Here is a 21,686-nt window from a genome sequence, read left to right as displayed (position 1 = left end):
GGAGCCACCGCTGCCCGCCGTGGTCCTGACCATCCTGGCCCGCAATGCCGAGCACTCACTGCCCCACTACCTGGGCGCCCTGGAGAGGCTGGACTACCCCCGGGCCAGACTGGCCCTCTGGTGAGAGACCGGGCATTGGCACCCTCTGGGCATGTACCCCCGGGTCCCACGGACAGCCTCCACCCCAGATGGGCCCGTCTGCTCCGTCCAGATACCACCCAGACAGGCCCCTCCCCTGGCAGAGAGGCCCTGCACCATCCTGAGCCCCTGGACGGAACCCCTTAGCCCCTCGGCCCTGCGGACTGACCTCTGTAGACTTAGCTTGACCCCAGAACACTCACCCCGGCCCCTACTTCAATGGGGACCTCCTCTGGGTTTAAGTTGGGTCCTCTTGCCCTAACTTCAGAGCCCAAACTCAAGCCCCACAGGCCCTGTGATTGGCTTGACCTGGAGGGGAGCAGACAAGAACAGCTGGCCTTCTCTGGGTCCCACGTGGCAGAGATCAGCGGGACCCGGGGATCCTGGGGAGCAGGTGAGGGGGCTGTCAGTCTGGCTCCATGCTGCTCTGCAGAGGGGACAGACCTGCTCCTTTTCTGGGCTGGCTCCAGCCTCTCTGTAGAGGGCGTGGGTCCTGCCATCCAAGGGCAGAGCCCCTTCCCTAGAATCTCTCCCCCAGGCGTCCCCACAGCACACTGGGATCAGAGGCCACAGGCTGTGGAAGCCAGAACAGGGAGGAGTCCCAAGCTGAGGTTGGGGATGAACGGAGAGAAATGACAAACTGCCCCCCACGACACACCAAAGTTGGGCTTGGGGTGGAGCCGTGGCCTGGGGAGGCCGCCCACAATTACCACAGTTTGGGAGTTAGTTAGTTCCCACCCCGCCAAGACATGACACGTAGTTAGACTTCACTTCTGGGGAACTGGCTTAAAGGGGCAGGATCGCCTAAAACCTGGGCTCGTGGCCAAGGCCTCTGTGTCCCCCTCTGTCTTGGGCGTCTCCGTGGTTACCACGGGGCTCAGTCCTGTCACCCCTTCTCAGGGATGTTCAGAGTATGGCATGGTCCTTATTACAGCTTTCGGGCAGGGGAGGCAGCCGCCCTCTGTCCAGTCCTGAGAGGGGAAGGGACTGACCTGTGGGCTCCCGGCACTGAAGGAAGGGACCGGGGACATGTGGCAGGTGTGTTCCTCACAGTTGAGGTGCTTTGTCTTTCAAATGCATTCATGTCCTGTTGTCACAGCCCGTGAGCCAGGCAGGACCGCTCATAGTTACAGAGGGGGAAAGTGAATCCCAGGGACGGATGGGACTTGCCTGAGGTCACACAGGAGGTCACAGGTCTGTGACTGGGACCTGGCTGCTTACCTTACTTGGTGGCACACCTCCTTCCCCTGCAGCGCCCAGGAGCCCAGCTCACAGGTGTTGGTGCTGCAGGGGTCTGGGCTGCCCTGGGGTTTTGGCCCTTCTGCGGCGGTGTCCCCTCAGCCTACCTCCTCCCGTGTCCCCAGGTGTGCCACGGACCACAACACGGACAACACCACAGAGATGCTGCAGGAGTGGCTGGCCGCTGTGGGCGACGACTATGCGACTGTGGTCTGGAGGCCTGAGGGGGAGCCCAGGTGGTGATCCGAGGGGAAGGGTGCTTGGGAAGATGGGCAGTGGCTGTAACCTAGGGAGGAGAAGGGACGCCCCCAAGCCACAGCCTCCAGGCCAGGGCTCTGTCCCCTGCTCTGCAGAGAGGAGGACCACGTGCACCTGCCCCGTGAGAACATCTCATCTCTCTACCCTCTCAGGTCCTACCCAGACGAAGAGGGTCCCAAGCACTGGACCAAAGAAAGGCACCAGTTTCTGATGGAGTTGAAACAGGAAGCCCTGACCTTTGCCAGGGCCTGGGGGGCAGACTACATCCTGGTAAGAAAGCCTGGCGGGGATGGAGTTTCCAACAGCGGTGTATCTGTCCCCGATAGAAATCTTGCTGTGACTTCACAGGCCGGATCCTTCAGCTAGCAACCTGGGTCAGAACCCAGACCAGATACTGAGCTTGGGTCCCCGTGTTTGAGTTCGCATTAGCTACTAAGCCTGGATCCCTGAGACAGATTGCAGGCCATATACTGAGCCTAGATTCCTAGGCTAGAGCCCAGAGTATAAACTGAGCCTGGTTCCTGGACTAGAACTCAGGGTAGGTCTTTGGCTCTCCTCCCTAAGTCAGATCTAAAATAAAGTTCCCATGGCGGGTAGGGGTGGTCCAGTCAGTTAAGCGTCCAGCTTCTGCTCAGGTCATGATCTCACTGCTCATGAGTTCTAGCCTCACATCAGGTTCTGTGCTGACAGCTCAGAGCCTGAAGCCTGCTTCAGATTCTGTGTTTCCCTCTCTCTCTCTGTCCCCCCACCCCTCCTGCTTGTACTCTGTCTTTCTCAAAAATATAATTTTTTAAGTTTATTTATTTATTTTGGAGAGAAACAGAGCCAGTGTGAGTGGGGGAGGGGCAGACAAAGAGGGAAAGAGAGTCTCCCAAGCAGGTTCCATGCCGCCAGCATAGAGCCTGATGCGGGGCTTGAACCTGTAAAACCGTGAGATTGTGACCTGAGCCAAAACCAAGAGTACCCTTGGTACCCAGGTACGCTTAACTCTCTCAAAAATATAAATAAAAAACATTGTAAAAATTTATTTATTTTTGAGAGACAGAGAGAGAGGCAGTGTGAGCAGGAGAGAGTCAGAGAGAGAGGGAGACACAGAATCCGAAGCAGGCTGCAGGCTCTGAGCTAGCTGTTAGCACAGAGCCCGACGCGGGGCTCGAACCCACGAACTGTGGGATCATGACCTGAGCCGAAGCCGGACACTTAACTGACTGAGCCACCCAGGCACCCAAAAACATTAAAAATTTTAAAATAAAGTTCTTAGATCAGCAACTCAGGTTTAATCTCTGGACCCAATCCATGAGCCAATGCTCTAGACTCGATCCTTGGTCCAGAATCGGACCTACTGGTTATAGGGCAGAACTTTCTAACCGAACCCCGTTGGATCCCAGGAGACATGCGGGGTCTCTGGCAATCTGGAGGGATCCTACTCGGTGAATCCTTGGGGAGGGGTAGCCCAGACAAGGCTGGACCTGTGACGGCCGCCTCCCCAAAGTTTGCAGATACGGACAACATTCTGACCAACAACCAGACGCTGAGACTTCTGATAGAGCGGGGGCTACCCGTGGTGGCCCCAATGCTGGACTCGCAGACCTACTACTCCAATTTCTGGTGTGGGATCACCCCCCAGGTAAGGCTGGGGAGGGAGGCCCCAGGGTCTGTGGGCCACGGCGGGGCCCTTCACAGCTCAGAGCAACCCCTTTCCCAGGGCTACTACCGCCGCACAGCCGACTACTTCCCCACCAAGAACCGCCAGCGCCGGGGCTGCTTCCGTGTCCCCATGGTCCACTCCACCTTCCTGGTGTCCTTGCGGGCCGCAGGGGCAGCCCAGCTCGCCTTCTACCCCCCTCACCCCAACTACACCTGGCCCTTCGACGATATCATCGTCTTCGCCCATGCCTGCCAGGCTGCTGGTGAGGACCCGGTGTCCATGAGCGTTCCTAGAGGCCTCTGGGCCTTTGCACATGCTGTTCCCTCTGCTTTGCACACCCTTCTCCAGGCTCCAGTTCATCCTGTTAAAGTCTTGTTTGTCCACATCATAGTCCTTCTTGAGCCCACTGTGCCCGTAGGCTAGATGTCCATCTTCTGGCTTCCCGCCATGCCGCTTTCCCAAATTCTTTCATTAGGCAGATGTTTGTGGAGCACCTACCTTGTGCCAGGCACTGGGGAGACAATGGTGAGTAAACTCAGGCAAGTCTCTGCCCTCCTGGAACCGCCAGTCCCGTCAGTCCAAGGATCTCACAAATCGATGTCCAATCACAGCCATGATAGTAAGGAATGTGTCTTGATTCTAGGTGCTCAGGAAGCTTAGACCAGAATACATCTGGTCAGGGAAGGCTTCCTGGAGGGTATAAACTTTGAGGCTGAGATCTAAGGTATGAGAAAGCATCAAGAAGAGCAAGAAAGAGCATTTCAAGCAATGGGGCCAGCAAGTGCAAAGGTCCTGTGGTAGCAGGGAACATAAGAAAGCAGGTGACAGGAGCCCAGTAAGTGAGGGAGACACGGTACAGACAGAGGCAGGAAAGGCAGGAGGGGCCAGCCTCTGTGGACCTGACCGGCATGCATCTGGCCTTTAACCTGAGAACCCTGAGCAGCCATCAGAGGGTCAAGCAGGTGATTTCTCACACTGGAAGGAACACTCTGGTGTTGGCGTTATTTGTAAGATGGAAATTACTGGAGAGTGTTTGGGCGGAAGATGGGCTAAATCCAGTCCTGAGGAAGAGTCGGAGAGGAGGGTGAGACAGAGACACCAGTGTTAGAAAGGAATCTTGAGGAGAGACTAATTCAGGGAGAGTGAAGTGACCGTCTAATCCAGCAGTGCTGCGCACGAGCAAGGGGTGTGCAAACAGTGGCCAGAGGGGCAAGTGTGGTAACTGGCTTTTTTGTGCAAGAGGTGTTGCTGCAGACAGGCCAGCCAAGAAATCTTACCAAGTGCAAAATGTGAGCGAAGGAAAGACAGAGCCATGGAGAATCAATGGGAAGAAGCAGATGTGTACCCTTCCTTTTTCAAGGCCACCACGGCTTTGAGGGGCAGCTGCTTAAAGGAATTTTGTGAATTGGGTTTGGTCTATATCATCCAGGCATCCAGCACCCAGCTACTGAGTCCCTGCTCTGGACCAGGCTCCGTGCTCCCTGCTGGGCATGGGGCTGAGTTTTGAGTAGACACTGTCCACCTGCCGCTGAAGAGTCCGCAGCCCACAGGGGAGAAAGGGGAAACAAGTAATTAGAATAAAGGTGACAAGTATTGAGGAAATAGAAAAGGTCGGGGACAGCGTGGGCGGGGCAGGAGGTGTGGCTTGCTCGGAGGGGTCTGGGCACAGGTGATGGTGCTGGGTCCGGGCAGGGACGGGCATAGGTTGGGGAGCTTTAGCGGGTGGAGCTGGCCTGGCCCAGGTGGTCAGGTGGACGTTTGTCTGCTCCTCCCTCCCCGTGATGCTCACCACCCCCCCAGCACCCACTGGTGCCCCAGACACGTCTGTTGAATGAATAAACCATCTCAGTGGAAACGTCCCTTAGATACTCTCTGAGTGAAGTCCCTTCTCCTTACAGCCCCACGGCTGGGACACTGAGTCCCCGCGAGGACACGTGCTTTGGGGTGGAGGGCCGGGCCGCCCACTCCAGCACTCACTCTCTACAGGGGTCGCGGTCCATGTGTGCAACGAGCACCGTTACGGGTACATGAACGTGCCCGTGAAATCCCACCAGGGGCTGGAGGACGAGAGGGTCAACTTCATCCACCTGATCTTGGAGGCGCTCGGTGAGGCTGGGAGACGGGGCGCGAGCCTGCTGCCACTATTCCCTGCCACCCCCTGTGCCCCTTCTCCCGGGCCCTGGACCTGACTGGGCAGCGGGCTTGGGGCCGCAGCCTTTCTTCTAATTCATTCCTTGTCTCTGGCCAAGTCCTTTCCCCGTTGGGCCTCATCTCTGCAATGAAGGCAGGTGGCTCCTTTTGCTGGGTGTTCTGCCAACAGGGCAAACATGAGGTGGGAGTGGGCTGAGACTACAGGGTCCCTGCTGACAAGAGCCCATGGGGGGGTGTTTTCCTCTGCAGTGGACGGGCCCCCCATGTGGGCCTCAGCTCACGTGTCCCGGCCCCCAAAGAGACCCAGCAAGATGGGGTTTGATGAGGTAGGTTCCCTCGGCCCACAGGATTAGGGGGAGGAGGTGGGTGGGCTCGCCCCTCCCTCTGCACCCATGCCCGACCCTCCACCCACCTTCCCTGCCTCCTCCAGGTATTTGTCATCAGCCTGGCCCGCCGGCCCGACCGCCGTGAACGCATGCTAAGCTCACTCTGGGAGATGGAGATATCCGGGCGGGTGGTGGATGCTGTGGACGGCCGGTGAGGCTCCCTGGGGTGGGGCCCTGGGCAGCAGAGGGAGCAGGGTGGTCCTTTGGAGCTCCCTAGGAATGGGAAGAGCAGACGAATGAATGGAGTGAGTTTGCTGTTTCAGGAGGTACTCAGACAGGGCCTGAGCGATTGCGTCTTGGAGAAGCCCTGGGCAGACCCAAATGGGGCAGCACGGTCTCCTTCAGGCTCCCAGGGGCAGGAGGGTACAGTGGTTGAGGCCCAGAATCTGGAGCCCCCGGGCTTGTGCTCCAGCTCTGCCACGTACCAGCTGGGTGACCTCTGCCACCTTACCACCACCTCCCAGCCCTGCCGTGTGAGTGGCAGACAATAGTGTCTCCCTCTTAGGACTTACAAGGGCTCAGCGAGGATTTAGCACAGGGCTGGACACAGTAAGTATTCCAAAAGTTAGGTGTCTTTATTATTATGAGGCTTATTCTTCTCCAGGGGTCCTGGATGGGTCGGGCCGGGGGGTGCGGGCCTGCCATGTTGCCCTGGGAAACCTTCAGGGGTCACGTGGCCGCACTTGCCCACTGCTGTTTGCCACTTATGCCCCCCGCCCTTCAGATGGTAGGATGTCCGTCTTTTCCCTAAGCATCTCCCCACTAAGCTGATACCATGGTCCCCCCATTCATTTGGGGGACCACCTGCTGATCACTTCAGGCCCCATGAGGCAGTAACAAGGCAGTCACCTCATTCAGACAAAACTCCAGTGTGACTGCCCCCCACGGGCACAGGCCAGTCCCTGGGTGGGTCCCCGGCCAGCGCCCCTCACCCCATGACACCGTCTCCCTCAGGACACTCAACAGCAGTATCCTGAGGAGCCTCGGCGTGGACCTGCTCCCCGGCTACCAGGACCCTTACTCGGGCCGCACACTGACCAAGGGCGAGGTGGGCTGCTTCCTCAGCCACTACTCCATCTGGGAGGAGGTGAGGACCCCCCTTTGGGCCCACACCCCCACAGGCAGAGCGGGGCCACCCTATTCACTGCTCCGTGCTCAGCACCCAAGGGAATCGATAGTGAATGAATGTATTAAAAAGACCTGGCCAGTAGCTTTTTTGGGTTTTTTTTTAATGTTTATTTGTTTAACAATTTTTTTAATTTTTTAATGTTTTTTATTTATTTTTGAGAGACAGAAACAACGGGAGCAGGGGAGGGTCAGAGAGAGAGGGAGATACAGATCTGAAGCAGGCTTCAGGCTCGGAGCTAGGTGTCAGCCCAGAGCTAGCTGTCGTGGGCTTGAACCCACGAACCACGAGATCATGACCTGAGCTGAAGCCAGACGCTTAACCGACTGAGCCACCCAGGTACCCCTAAGGTTTTTTATGTCTTTATTTTATTTTGAGAGAGACAGAGCATGAGCGGGGGCAGGGGGCAGCGAGAGAGGGAGACATAGAAGCTGACACAGGCTCCAGGCTCCGAGCTGTCAGCACAGAGCCCGACGCGGGGCTCGAACCCACAGACTGTGAGATCATGACCTGAGATGGAGTCAGACGTACAACCGACTGAGCCACCCATGCGCCCCTATGTTTATTTATTTTTGAGAGAGGGCACAGAACCCAAGCTTGCCATGGAGGATAGATGTATAGGCTTGTCCTAGAGTGTAGACCAGTCTGGATTCCTGGCCTGGTGTGGGGTCCGGAGGGCAGTGAGAAGAGCCTTCTGGGCAGAAGAAAGCAGTGGAGCAAAGGCCCTGAGGCAGGAGGGAACTGTAAGTTCAGAAGTGGGAAGAAGAAGAAAGGCCTGGGACTTGGCCAGGAGGCCTCAGCTTAGTGCGGCGGGTATGGGCGCCGGTGAGAGGTCGCTGACTGGTCCCTGAGGAGGGACAAGGGGCGGGCACCCCCTCCAGGAGGCCACGCCCAGGCCCGCTTCTGTTCTCATTTTCTACTGCTGCCAAAATTGTGAGCTCATAGTTCTCTTTGTTTCCTACTGTCTCTGAACAGATTGAAGAATGATTTCCGTTTCACCGTTTACTGGGCTGATTTCATGTTCTTTTCACGTTTCCAGAAAATGCAGAAAGTACTTTTTCTTAGGGATCGTGGGGGCTAGGGGCTTCCTTTAGGAAAGCTCAGAAGGCCCGGTGAGGAGCTGGGGCTGGAGTCCAGTAGATGCGGGTTCAGACCCTGGTTCTGCTATGGGCTGTGTCCTTGGACACGTGCTTGTACCTCCCTTTGTCTCCCGTCAGTTTACTGCAGTACAGGGATGTCGTGTGTCCTGGCGCTCGACACAAGCACTGGGACAAGCAGTAGTTCTGGGGCCCCTGGGGTATGCCAGCGCTCCGTGAATACAGCAAGGGTTCTCATGGCCACCACGATTCTACTTGGAGAGCTAGACCTGGGAGGAGGGGGCCTGGAGGGCCTTGAATGCCAGAGCGAGATGTTGGGTTTTCAGTCCCCAGGCGGTGGGAGCCCCAGCAGGCTTTGGAGCAGCTGAGTGACCTGGCCAGGGCTGAGCCTTTGGCATATAACCGAGGCTGCGAGAGTCTGTCATAGGCAGGTGGAAGGGGACAGCCCGAATCTAAAAAGCCATCCCCCCGTGTCCCCTTCCCCCGCACCACAGGTGGTTGCCAGGGGCCTGGCCCAGGTCCTAGTGTTTGAGGACGATGTGCGCTTTGAGAGCAACTTCAGGGGGCGCCTGGAGCGGCTGATGGAGGAGGTGGAGGCAGCGAAACTGCTGTGGGACCTGATGTAGGCAGCCTGCGCCCAGGGGCCGGGGAGAGGGGCGGCCTGTGGGATGCGATTGAGGAAGGGGTCCTCTGACACCCTAGGCCCTACAGTGGCTCCCGGGACCCTTGGTGTCCCCCGTAGCTACCTGGGCCGGAAGCAGGTGAACCCGGAGGAAGAGGCAGCCGTGGAGGGGCTGCCGCACCTGGTGGTGGCCGGCTACTCCTACTGGACCCTGGCCTATGTCCTGAGCCTGGCGGGCGCTCGCAAGCTGCTGGCCTCCCAGCCCCTGCGCCGCATGCTGCCTGTGGACGAGTTCCTACCCATCATGTTTGACCAGCACCCCAAGTGAGTCCCCGGGGGCGGGGCAGGGTCCTCTCCTCCCGGGAGCCCGCCCCCACAAGTCTTAAGACCCCTTGCTAGGCAGCTGGGGAGGCGGAGGCTGGCGAGGCTGAGTCACTTCTTCGAGGTCCCCAGGGAGTAGCCTGGCCTCGCTTTGGAGTCAGACCAGCCTAGGTGTAATCTCTGTGCTGCCTGTGTGGCCACTTCCCTGTTCTGAGCCTCAGTTTCCCCATCTGGAAAATGGAGATAATAGAAACCCTCTTCTCTGAGTTTGTTGTGAGGTCTTGAGCGGGGAGGGCAGTGAGGTGCCCCTGGCAGGTGAGGTGCCGGCTCCAGGCACGTGTGCGGTGTGTCTGGAGGGGGGGCCCCCACCTCAGCCCTCCTCCGGCCCCACAGTGAGCAGTACAAGGCGCACTTCTGGCCGAGGGACCTGCGTGCCTTCTCCGCAAGGCCCCTGCTGGCTGCCCCCACCCACTATGCAGGGGACGCCGAGTGGCTCAGCGACACGGAGACTTCCTCGCCCTGGGACGATGACAGTGGCCGCATCATCAGCTGGAGTGGCTCTCACAAGACCCTGCGTGACCCCCGCCTGGACCTGGCTGGCAGCAGCGGGCACAGCCTCCACCCCCGCCCCCGGGATGAGCTCTAGGTGAGGGCGGGGCTGGAGAGACGCCTCGAGCCGCAGGTGCCTCTGTTCCCTCCGTCTTGGGCTGAGGTCCTCTGGGTTTCTGTTTTCCCCTTCTCAGCCCGCCTTCTCCCCCCTCTCACTCTGCCTCTGCCTCTGTCTCTGTTCGTCTGTGGCTCCTTGCTTCTCTCTGTCTGCCTCAAGCTTTCTCTGCCTATCTCTGTCTCCCGGACCCTTCTCTGGAGGTGGATTTCCCACTCCAGTTCCTTCTCTTTCTCTCTCCTCGCCTCTTCTGTCCCACCAGATCCAGGCAGTGACTCCGGAGGAACCCTCAGGAAGAGGCCGACCTGGAGATCGCTGGCGGGGGCCACCACCAGCAGCCACAGACCCCATGGACACAGACTGTCACCTGAGGGAGGCGTGGCCGCTCTGCCCTCTGGCCCCACCTTCCATGGGGAGAAACCACTCAGACATGGGTCCCCTTCCCTGAGAGTCACGTGGCAAAAGGGCAGGGCTCCCAGACCCTCTCTCCCTCCTGACTCAGGGCCTCAGGTGGAGGGAAGGAGGGGGCTTCCCAGCCTTCAGTTCCAAACTGGGCAAACACTAGGAGCCCTGCCCTCCCTGCAGACCCGACTGCTGGGGCCCCTCTGCCATCTTCTACCTCCGCCTCAGCCCCCTCCCCCCTCGACGCCTGGGTCTCACCTGCCTGGGCCTGCCCTCTCCCCTGGCCAGTGGGAAGTACAGGGGTGGTGAGAGGAGGGCACTTGCAGACCTGGTGCCCAGCACATAGTAGGCCCTCAATAAAAGCCAGCTGGTATTTGCACTTTATATATTTAACTCCTGGATGAGCCTCTTTGTGTGTCACGAGGCCTGGGAGGGAAGGGTTCTCAGCCTGTGGATGAGCAGTTGGAGAAAGAGAGAGGGGAGGGCAGCCTGGGGGAGGTGTCGGGCTGACCAGACATGGCCATCCCCTTGCTAGGTGATCTTGCGTCGATGCCATCGCTCCCTGGATCTCAGTCTGCCTGGTGGTAAAATGGACATGGAAGAGAAGGGTCCTGGATGGGTGGGTATAGAATGGCCCGGCCCGGCCCACAGCGAATGCTCACCCACTGGGGCTGTCATGGATGTCACTAGCCTCACCCTGCTGGTCGGGGAAGGGCCCAGACCCAGGGCTGCTGAGCCTCCTTCCCCTTGAATTTTCACTTGTGCAGCACCCCCCTCCATCCCCACCCTGCCCAGAGGTGGGGGAGATCCAAGACTCCCCTGTGGCCCTCACCAGCGTGGCCGCCAGAGGGCGAAAGAAAGCAGAACGTGGACCTTGTGGGCCAGGGGCGCCCTCTGCTGGTGCAGGGCCAGCAATGGGGAAGGGACCCTGGGGCGTGGGCTGCTGGGCTCCCTGCAGCAGCTCTGCCTCTTCTGCCCTTCTGCTTGGGGACTGCTGGCCTTCCTCTCCACCCGCCCTCCACAGGGTCAGGCTTCGGGACCCAGCACCTGTCTCCGGTGCCTGCGCTCAGGCAGCTCGAGGGACTCAGGCAGTGGCTCTCGGCCTTGGCCGCGGCTGCCTTGGCCTCCACCAGCACAAGACCATGGCACTGGCATGCCTAGGTTTCCTTTTTTAGGGGAGCCTCTCTCCCCTGGCAGCTCCTTGACTTGGTTACGGAAGCACTAAGGTCCTGGCAGAGTCGGACAGGCACCCCCTGAGGCGGGGCTATCCCTTGGTTCCCCCCTGGGGATGAGGTCCAGCTGGCCTGGCTTTGGTCCCAGGACCTGGATCCAAAGGACCCAGGACTTTGGGTCAAAGCTATAGGATTGGTGCTTTGTTCCAAGAGTGAAAGCCATTGATTCCAGATGGCTGTGACCTTGAGCAAGTCACTTTTCCCCTCCAGGTTTTAGATGTCCCCTTCGCTTATTAAAACAATCATTTATGGAGCCCCTCTCGTGGGCAGGTTTAGGCATTAGGGATACAGCTGTGAATAAAAGAAACCAAAAAGTCCCTGACCTGGTGCAGCTGACATTCTAGGAGGGAGATAGACAAAAATAAATACTTAGACATTAGAGAGTGGTAGGTGCTATAGAGCAAAATGAGAAAGGAGACGTCAAGTATGGTCCAAGGATGGGGCACCTGGGTGGCTCAGGCGATTGAGCATCCTCCTCAGGTCATGATCAGGTCACGGTCTTGCATTTCGTGGGTTTGAGCCCCGCACTGGGCTTGCTGCTGTCAGTGCAGAGCCAGCTTCAGATCCTCTGTCTCCCTCTCTCTGCCCCTCCCCGACTTGCACTCTCTCTCTCAAAAATAAATAAACATTTAAAAAAAAGAAAAGTATGTTCTGAGAAGTTCACATCCGACCAAAGGCTGTGGGGATATCTGAAGGAAGCCCATTTCAGACCAAGGGAACGACATGCAAAGGTCCTGAGGCAGGAGCAGGACAGGTAGGTTTAAAAGATAGTGAGGAAGCCAGCGTGGCTGGAACAGAGTGAGCAACCAGTAGCCAGGGCCTGAAGATGATGGAGCCAGAGTCAGAACCAGAGCAAGGAGGGCCTTGGAGGTCATTCTGGCTTTTACTCTGGAACAAGGAGCCCCCAGAGGGTTTGAGGCCAAGAAATGACATGGTCTGGGGTGCCTGGGTGGCCCAGTCAGTTGAGCATCCAACTCTTGATTTCAGCTCAGGTCATGATCTTGAAGTTTGTGGGTTCGAGCCCTGCATCAGGCTCCATGCTGACAATGTGGAGCCTGCTTGGGATTCTATCTGTCTGCCTCTCTCTCTCTCTCTCTCAAGATAAATAAACTTAAAAAAAAAAAAAAGAAATGACACAGTCTAACTTATTTTAATAAGATCACCCTGGCTACTGTGCTGAGAATAAACTGTAGGCGGGCCCAGGGAAGACGGGGACCCATTGTAATACGTTGAAGCATCAGACCAGGGTGTTAGCTGGCAGTGGGGTGGCAATCAGACAGAGCCAACAGAATTTCTAGGGCAGAATAGGAGGCTGCAGATACGGATGCCCAGAGCCTCCCTGTGCTGCCCAGCCCTGGTCAACCCCACTGTGCTCTTGAGCCCTGGGGCCACACCTCCTCACGATGTTTATAGACGAAGTTCCCAAAACAGCAGAAAACTTACACGCTCTGAAGACAAGAGAAAGTATTTGGTTCCTGTTTTCCCAGAAGGATCTGGGGATTTATGTGCCAGGGCCACACACCATGAGGGCACGGGTGGCACCTCCCTCTACAGGGAGAAGTTTGATGATGAGCATTTATTCCTGACAAATGCCGGGCCTGACACAACTGGTCCCCAGTTTTCCATCGGCACTGCCACGCTGGGATGGCGACCATGGTCTTTGGCAAAGGTGGAAGAGGGCGCAGATACTGCGGAAGCCACGGAGCACTTCGGGTCCGGGAACATCATCACTGCTGTGTGTGGGCAGCGCGAATAAGCTGGCTCCTGCTTCGTCTCTGGGGACACCCCCGTCCCCGTCTGCTCTCACACCACTCCTTCAGGTCCCGCATTGATGCAAGGGCTAAGTTTGGGATAATGAAATAAAAGCGAAAATGCCAAACAAGAAAGAGAAGGAGAGGAATTGAGGATGATTTTGAACCATTGGGCTCCATTTTCTAGAGGAATGGAACTGTCATCAATTCAAATGGAGAAGACTCTGGGCGGAGCTGGGGTGGGCGTGCCGGTCCGGAGCGGGTCGGATCCAGGTGCCGACACGACCTGGTAGTTGGCTTGTACGAACCTGGGATTCAGGGTTCAGGTCTGGGCTGCAGATAGAGGCTTCGAATCCCATCCGGACCCAGAAGTCCTGGCTCCAAACTACACACTGTACGTGCGCGTGCTCACACACACACACACACACTCTCTTGCCCCTCCCTCACTGGTTACCTGGAGAGCTTGTTAAGATGCAGATTTCTGGGGCGCTTGGGTGGTTCAGTCGGTTAAGCATCAGGTCATGATCTCTTGGTTTGTGGGTTCGAGCCTCACGTCCGGCTCTGTGCTGACAGCTCAGAGCCTGAAGCCTGACTTCAGATTCTGTATCTCCCTCGCTCTCTGATCCTCCTCTGTTCATGCTGTCTCTCTCCCCCTCTCTCTCTCTCTCACTCTCTCTCTCTCTCTCTAAAATAAATAAAACATTAAAAAATTTTTTTAAAGATGTAGATTTCTGACTCCTCCCACTCTCCCACCCCACCAGGTTCTGACTCTGTAGGCTTTGGGTTCTGCTTGACTTTCTGAACAAAACCACCCCAGGTGATTCTGAGGAGCTGAGAGCTCTGGGAACTCCCACCAAATGGACACACAGTAAAATTGATGCTGATGAAGGGCGCATGCGGGGCTCAGTCGGTTAAGCCTCTGATTTCAGCTCAGGCCACAGTCTCACTGGCTTGTAGGTTTGAGCCCCACGTTGGACTCTACACTGGCAGCGCTGAGCCTGTTTGGAATTTAAAAAAAAAGATGACTTTGATGATCTTTGACAAATGGAGACAGTCCTGTCACCATCACGACAATGAAGATGTGGAATATATACGTCTCCCCCCAACTCCCCCCATCCAGCCAGTGCCTTCCTCCCAACCCCAGCCCCCAGAATCCATAGATCTGTTTTCTGTCCCTGTGGTTGTGCCTTTTCCCAACCGTGGTGTGGGTGGAATCATATAGTAAGTGGCTTCTCGTGTCTGCTTTTAACCAGTATAAATGTTTTATTTGGAAGTTTCATACAAAACCAAGCATTAACACCTTCCCTAATACATCACCTTATGGTTTCTTTCTTTCTTCAACGTTTATTTATTTTTGAGAGAGAGTGGGTGCAAGCTGGGCAGGAGCAGAGGGCGAGCAGAGGGTCCAAAGCAGGCTCCTCACTGGCAGTGCAGAGCCCAACTTGAGGCTTGAACCCACGAACCATGAGATCATGACCTGAGTGGAAGTTGGACACTTAACCCGCTGAGCCACCCAGGGGCTCCTACATTATGGTCCCTAATTCCAACATATTATGAAGCATGTGTTACGAAATTCTCATCAAGGTTTCCAAATACCTCCCAATACCCTTTGCATTACTCAGACGCTCTATGAATATTTTGGTTTTCTTTCTTTTTTTTTTAATATAAAAAGCCATTTCTTTTTAAAAAATTTTTTAATGTTTATTTTTGAGACAGAGACAGAGTTTGAGCAAAGGAGGGGCAGAGAAAGAGGGAGACACAGAATCTGAAACAGGCTCCAGGCTCTGAGCTGTCAGCACAGAACGTAATGTGGGGCTCAAACCCACTAACCGTGAGATCATGACCTGAGTCAAGTCAGACACTTAACCTTAATTGACTGAGCCACCCAGGCGCCCCTGAATATTTTGGTTTTCTTTTTTTTTTTTAATTTTTTTTTTAGTGTTTTTTATTTATTTTTGAGAGACAGAGGGAGACAGTGCGAGCAGGGGAGGGTCAGAGAGAGACGGAGATACAGAATCCAAAGATAGGCTCCAGGTTCTGAGCTGGCAGAACAGAGCCAGACGTGGGGCTCAAACCCACAAACGGTGAGATCATGACCTGAGCTGAAGCCGGACCTTAACCCACTGAGCCACCCAGGCGCCCCTGAATATTTTGGTTTTCTACGTGTGCCCTGCTGTGAAATGTTGAGAAGCTTTGCCCTGAGGCACACCTGCCCGCTTGGAGGAGGCAAGAGGAAGCAGAAATGAGGGCCAGCGGGCCGGAGCACATCTGCTCCCTCAGGGCTGACTGCTTCTAATCTGCTCTGCCCGCGCCCCCAAGGTGGGTGCAATTGTTTGCAAACCAAGAGACACGGGGCTTTCCTATGAGTAAATGGCAGTTAGAGTTGGGGTGTTGGCTGTTTGTCAACTGTTTGCCTGTTCCAGGAGATGTCTGTCTCCTTTCCGGTTTCTCAGCTGAATTATAGGCGCTGGGGAAGAGCCCTCTAGGATGGTGGCCATATCTGCAAGCCCCTGTGTGCCTGTGCTCCTGCTGGCTGTGGCGTGGGCCCCCGCAGCGGTGGGGGGAGGGGTGGCTAGAAAGCTGGACTGAGTTATGCCTGCCCTTTCTAGTCCTATGACTTTGGACAAATGTAATGAGTTTTCTCTGGCCTCAGTTTTCAGCTCTGTAAAATGGGGTGAGCACTCATGCCGAGCTCACTGGATGTCATGAGGCTTGATTAGCTCATGCAGGTGAACACCCTCCCTGGCACAGAGGGAATGGGGTGCTGGTGGTTGCTGGCTTCACGGCAACCCCCCAGATGGATGGGATGAGCTGAGGAGGTCTGCCTGAGTCAGAAGAGAGTCGGGGCAGGGGTGTCTCTGGAAACGGATAATCTAACTTCCAGTTTCACCTTTGCCACTTGAGCCAGGTCCCTCTCTTCGCTTTAAAACCCTTCAGTTTCCTCCTCTGTAAAAGGAGGAGTCACGACTAGATTTGCCCTCCAAGCCTGATAGTCTGGAAAGTGATTCTCAGACTTGACACCTGAGTCTCCTGCAGAACTTGTGAAAACCCGGGTTGCTGAGCCCCACCCCCGGAGTGTCTGATTCCCTAGGTCTGGGGTGAGGTCTAAGATTTGCATCTATATGCGGCGCCTGGGTGGCTCAGTCCATTAAGCATCTGACTTCAGCTCAGGTCATGATCTCACAGTTCATGGGTTCGAGCCCCATGTCGGGCTCTGTGCTGACAGCTAGTTCAGAGCCTGTCTTCGGATTCTGTGTCTCCCTCTCTCTCTGACCCTCCCCTGCTCGCTCGCTCGCTCTCTCTCTCTCTCTCTCTCTCTCTCTCTCTCTCTTTCTCAAAAATAAATAAAACATTAAAAAAAAAGGTTTGTGTCTCTACCAAGTTCCTTGGTGGTGCTGATACTGTTGGCATGGGGACCACACTTTGAGAACCACTGATTTGGACAGCGGCAGAATCAATACACTCAGTGAGGCCAGAGGCCAACCAACCTCTGGTGGGCAGGGCCAGAGGGCTTGGCCAAAGGGTCTAAGAGGAGCCAAGCCTTGATAAGGCCTGGGAGACTTTCCTCTCCCGGCTCCACCGATAACTTGAAAGGCAAAGCCAGGCCCCCCTGGGGAGCACAGATTCCTTCTCCCCGGAGCAGGACTGTGGCAGTTGCATCAGGGTCCTGGAGGAGACTCTCCTGGATGGAAAGAGCTGATAATCAGGCCCTTGGGAAAACGGAGAGGCTGGAGCCTAAGCCGGGGGGTGGTAGGGGACACTCAGGGTTGTCCTTCGGCTGTGGGCTGCCGGCAGGCCTGGGGCCCAATGCTGGGGCTAATATCTAGCTCCCCCCCCTCCCGTGGTTCTTCCTAACTAACAAAAGAAGCCCACATTCGTTGTTGAAATTTCGAAAAATAAAACAAGGAAAATAAATTGGCAGTGTTAACATTTTGAGATACTATCTAGTGGTTTAAAACAAAAAAAGATTGGCGCACCTGGGCGGCTCAGTCGCTTGGGCATCGGATTTCGGCTCAGGTCATGATCTCACGGTTTGTGGGTTCGAGCCCCGTGTCCGACTCTGTGCTGACAGCTCAGAGCCTGGAGCCTGCTTCGGGTTCTGTGTCTTCATCTCTCTTTGACTCTCTCTGGCTCATGCTCTATCTCTCTCTGTCTCAAAAATAAATAAACAGGAAAAAAAAAAAGATGTTTTAAGTAGCCACTCAGTGCAGAGACTGATGCAGGACTCGAACCCACGAATCGTGAAGTTATGACCTAAGGAGAAACCAAGAGTAGGTTGCTTAACCGACTGAGCCACCCAGGCACCCCTGCTCTCCCTGCTGTTGTTTTTTTTTTGAGAAACCTCCATACTGTTTTCCACAGTGGCTGCACCAATTTACATTCCCATCAACAGCGCAAGGGGTTCCTTTTTCTCCACTTCATCAACTTCTTTTTCTTTTCTTTTCGATACTAGGCATTCTGACAAGTGTAGGATGATATCTCATTGCAGAGAAAGAGAGAGAGAGAGAGAGAGAGAGAGAATCCCATGCAGGCTCCTCGGTGTTAGTGTGGAGCCCTGCACAGGAGTTCGATCTCATGAATCAAACATGAGACCATGACCTGAGCCCAAATCAAGAACTTAATACTGAGCCACGTAAGCCACCCAGGTGCCCCTCTCACTGTGGTTTTGATTTGCATTTCCCCACGAGGAGTGATGTTGAACATCTTTTCATGTGTCTGTTGCCTGTCTGTATGTTTTCTTTGGGAAAATGTCTATGAAGGTCCCATGCCCATTTTTAAAATGGATTATTTGGGGGCTTTTGGTGTTGAGTTGTATCAGTTCTTTATGTATTTTGGATATTAATCTCTCATCGGATATATCATTCACAAATATCTTCTCCCATTCAGAGTTTTTGTCTTTATGTTTCATGGATGGTTTCTTTCATTGTGTGAAAGCTTTTTATCTTGTAGTCCCAAGAGTCTTATTTTTGCTTTTGTTTCCCTAGCCTGAGAAAAAACGTTGCGAAGGCTGATGTCAAAGAAATGACTGCCCGTATTTTCTTCGAACTCCTATTTGTAACCGCAGTGTACTACACGTCTTTGCACTAGCTTCCAGGGAGAAATAATATGCACACGGTGTGCACTAGGCAAATGCATATCGCCTGCTACTAATTGGCTTTTCCCCCCAAACCCCACAAGACTTCCTGGCCCACGTGGAGCCATCTTTTTGCCTGAGCTATAGGCAAGCCTGAGGGGACACCTCTTTCTCTTTCCCCTGAGTCTCTCACCCCTTTGGAAAGGTAAGGAAGGGTCAGTCCACAGAGGATCACATTGAGGAGGAGAAGGGCTGAAAGGGAATTTCTCTGAGGTCTAAACCCTTGTATACCTTCTTGATTATTATGATAAAATGCATTCCTGGTGCAGCCTATCTGGCTCAGTAGGTAAAGCCCTGGGGGTTGTGAGCCCCACAGGAGGTGTGGGGATTCCTTAGTGTCCCTTGAACTGGGCTTAGCCCATAGCAGGGACTTAATAAATGTTGGTTCAGTGAATGTGGGAGCACTGAGAATTAAGCAACAATTCAGCGACAGGGGCAGCAAGAGACCTTTTACTGAGATCATTTAGGGCTGGCAACAAGAAGTTTACCTTGGGCACAAGAAGGACATCACTTGCTCCCAAGGGAGGGACTAAAAGATGGTGGGGAGTTAAAATGAGGGCAGGTAAGGAGAAAGTAGAGGAAATTCTACCTGATGGCTTTATTTTTCTCCATGAAAAAGGAGAGTTGGGAGTATGACATGGGAGAAGCAAAGGTTTGGAAAAACTACTTGGGGAGAGGGAAGGGATCTAGAGACAAATGGAACCATTCTGGGCGCTGACGAGGGCTCAGCTGCAGGTGAAGCCACGTGTAGCTTTCACCCTTGCAGATGGCTGAATGATAGATAATAGGGGACCCATCATGTATTCAGCAGGTAGAAAATGAATGAACGTGGGGGGCCCCCTAACACCGGGGAATGAATACGGTGGCCATTAGCGGGTGAAAGCGAAGCCAGAAACGCCGGTACTATGGGGAGAGCGGGGAGCTATTTCAGATTTCACGCGGACCCGTTGTGTGACCCTGAGGGCGCGCGGCTGAGGTGCAAGGGAAAGTCATGGCCATGAGGACGTCAAGCGACTGAGGCCAGGTTGGCCTGAGGATGTTAAAGTCTCCCAGAATCCAGGGCGGCACGGCGAACCACGTGACAGCCCCCCTTGATTGGTCCACAGTGAAGCATAGTCGAGAAGATGGCGGCCCAGCGACAACCTCATCATAGTAGGTCTGTACACACAGCAGCACCCGGTGTGCAGGAGGGCAGTGAGGAGCGAGGGGGACGCGGCTCGTCCTCCAGTCTGGACGAGGAAAGAGGAGGAGTTGTGGGAAGGGGCGAGAGTCAGAGTCTGGGTCGTGTGCGCCAACAGCGGAGTCCTCACGGGGCTGGATTTCAGGAGCTGCGCGTAGCTCCGGCCGCTAACTTGTTCTGCGTCCCCAGTGGGAGCCCAGTTTCCGAACACGTTTCCAAGGGCCCGGGGTAGAGTTTTAGCGCTCCTTCCAGTTAGGGGACTCGAGCTTGGACCGCGACGGGGTAAACATGGCGGAGGGTCAGCCGGGCCTTGAACCGCGGGGCAAGTCGCGGCAAGGCCCTCTAGTGGCGTCGCGCGTCTCCACGGCGACCGGGCTCTTGGCCGGGGACGTAGGCGGGGCTGTGTCTGGGGCGGGGCATCTCTGTGACGCCAGGGGCTGGGCCTAAATGGCGAAACCCGAGAGGCTCCCGGGGGGGTTTGAACTGGCCAATGGGCGAGCTGCCGACCGGGTGTCGGAAAAGGAGGCGGAAGCGGGGAGGAGTCGCCGCGGGAGCCGGACAGCATCCGCCGCGGCGTCTCCATGGCACGGCCCTGGCCTCCGACTTCAACGACTTCATAAGGAGGCGTTTCTGGGCGCAGCCGTGTCGCTCCTGGTGAGAGGCCGCCGGCAGGCGGAACCCCGGGCGCTTCGGGGCGCCCCGCCGCCGCCGGGTCCGGGCCCCGAGAGAGGGATGGTCCCCGCCGCTCCCCCAACCCCCCCGGCCACCCCTACCTGCAGCCCTCAGGCGCGCTCGTCCAGCGCCTGTCGGAATGTGGCCCCCGCCCCGCCCCCCGGCGCGGGTCCTCTCCTCCTCCCGCTAACGGGCGGGCCGGTAGCCTCCCACCTGACCTGGCCTCCGTAGGACTCTATTGCCACCTCTGCCGCCCTCCGGCAGGGCCTCGCCCTTCTCTCTATGGGCAGAAACTGGTTTCCTCCAGCCCGCTGGTGGGTGGTCGTCTCTCCTGCGCGCCGTCGGAGACTGGCCCCGCGCCCCCTACCCGCTGGTGGGCGTCGCCCCGGCCGCCTCTCCCTGCCGGCCTCGGCTCGGCAGTTACTTGTCCGCGCCTCGTAGGCAGCGCTGTTCCCCGAGGGCCGTCTCCCGGCCGCCAGACCCCGCGGGAGCGGGATCACCAGTCCTGGGGGCCTCACCGGAGGTCCCGTCCCGCCCCCGGCACCACCCGGCGTCTGACCCGCTCTGACTCGGATACTAAGTCCCAGCGGCCGCTGGTTGTTGCGCCCGAGAGGATTTTCCTTTCGCCGTCGGGGGTATCCACTAGCGGCCGAACGCTTCTTTCCCCTCCGTTGCCGCCCCTTCGGCTTTCAAATACTATTGGTTCTCTCCGGGTTTCTATTCTGGCGGGAACGCCCCCTTCTCCTAGGAGACGGTTGCTCTGGCCCCGCCCGGAATATCCCTCCTGCTCCCTTCGCGGGTTCGGCCCTTTGGGGCCCTCTTGGGGACCTAGCAGGTCCCTCCCTCCACGCACGCCAGCCAACACCTCAGGTTTTCTCTCTGATGGGCACCCACCTCTCCTGGGTGGGGCCTGGGCGTGGTGGTCCTTGCCCTCGAAGTTCCGCCTCCTCTCCCTCCCTGGGGAGGGGAGCTTCCTCCTCGCCCCCTACCCACCTACCGGCCGTCCATCCACTGCCCCGCAGGTCGCTCAGCCTCTCCTGTCTCCCCCCACTTTGGCAGGACAGTTGCTGTGCGACTTGGACAGTAGAGGAGCGCCTCCCAAGTTTTCATCCAACTGCCACCCCCAAAGCTTCCACCCTCCTCCCCTCAGAGAGGACGTTTGATGCCTGGCCCCTGAGATTCTCATTGACAAGCCCCTCTGGGTCCCCCTGAGCAGAGCCTGCTGACCCAATTGCCCACCTTTGCGGCTTTGATGCCTAGCCATGTCTGCCTCATCCTCAGGCGGCTCCCCCAGGTACTGACGTGGGGGGCGCCTCGTTGGAAGGGCAGGGAAAGGTGGGCAGGGCCCTCAGGCCAAGGCTCTCATTTCAGCCTCCGTGTTTTGTGTATCGAAAGTCTGATCCATGACATTGAGAAATCATTTCTAAAGGGAGGGAGGGAAAAAGTGCACGCAGGCCGTCCCAGCTCTGGCTCCCCCTTGCCGTCCCTCCCCAGGTGCCTCACTTCTCTGTAGCAAACCAGGGTTACCATTGTTGTCTTCATGGAGCACGAGGCGTGCGGGTCCTTTTTGAAAGGTTTGCCAGAAGCGACCCATGAAGGACCGTTCTTCAACTCCTCCCTTATTTATTTTGTAAATAAATCACAATGATGTCAGAGGTGCACCTT

At 56.3% G+C, this 21,686-nt stretch overlaps 2 protein-coding genes and 1 long non-coding RNA gene across 7 annotated transcripts in view; 2 read left to right on the top strand and 1 right to left on the bottom strand.

Annotated features, from left to right (window-relative positions):
- Positions 1-6: 6 nt before the first annotated feature.
- CERCAM (cerebral endothelial cell adhesion molecule) lies at positions 7-10,445 on the top strand. Of its 5 annotated transcripts, XM_029920530.1 has the most exons (15): positions 34-120; positions 421-532; positions 1,238-1,332; positions 1,503-1,613; positions 1,788-1,905; positions 3,128-3,262; positions 3,341-3,545; positions 5,270-5,389; positions 5,684-5,760; positions 5,865-5,971; positions 6,775-6,907; positions 8,538-8,665; positions 8,786-8,989; positions 9,380-9,632; positions 9,913-10,445. In XM_029920530.1, the coding sequence occupies exons 4-14, from the start codon at positions 1,540-1,542 to the stop codon at positions 9,630-9,632; spliced, it is 1,554 nt and encodes a 517-aa protein (XP_029776390.1). In that variant the 5' UTR covers positions 34-120; positions 421-532; positions 1,238-1,332; positions 1,503-1,539; the 3' UTR covers positions 9,913-10,445. The 5 variants fall into 5 exon arrangements, with proteins under 5 accessions (XP_029776393.1, XP_029776390.1, XP_029776388.1 ...); XM_029920528.1 differs by lacking the exon at positions 1,238-1,332; XM_029920533.1 differs by lacking the exons at positions 421-532; positions 1,238-1,332 and having other exon boundaries at positions 7-120.
- Positions 10,446-12,733: 2,288 nt separating this feature from the next.
- On the bottom strand, positions 12,734-20,696 carry LOC115276491. The gene is made up of 2 exons (XR_003901961.1): positions 20,240-20,696; positions 12,734-13,124 (listed from the first exon to the last, which is right to left on the bottom strand). It is a non-coding gene; the product is annotated as an uncharacterized LOC115276491 (long non-coding RNA).
- ODF2 (outer dense fiber of sperm tails 2) overlaps positions 19,825-21,686 on the top strand; it is a 33,134-nt gene continuing 31,272 nt past the window's right edge. The window contains 1 exon segment of the mRNA XM_029920534.1: positions 19,825-20,003. Within this exon segment, the coding sequence (XP_029776394.1) occupies positions 19,840-20,003 (164 nt within the window). The 5' untranslated portion in view covers positions 19,825-19,839.

Source organism: Suricata suricatta, chromosome 13, assembly GCF_006229205.1.
Source record: "Suricata suricatta isolate VVHF042 chromosome 13, meerkat_22Aug2017_6uvM2_HiC, whole genome shotgun sequence".
NCBI lineage: Eukaryota > Metazoa > Chordata > Mammalia > Carnivora > Herpestidae > Suricata > Suricata suricatta.
Note: the sequence above shows the minus strand (reverse complement) of the source record. Positions and strands in the feature narration are given on the sequence as shown.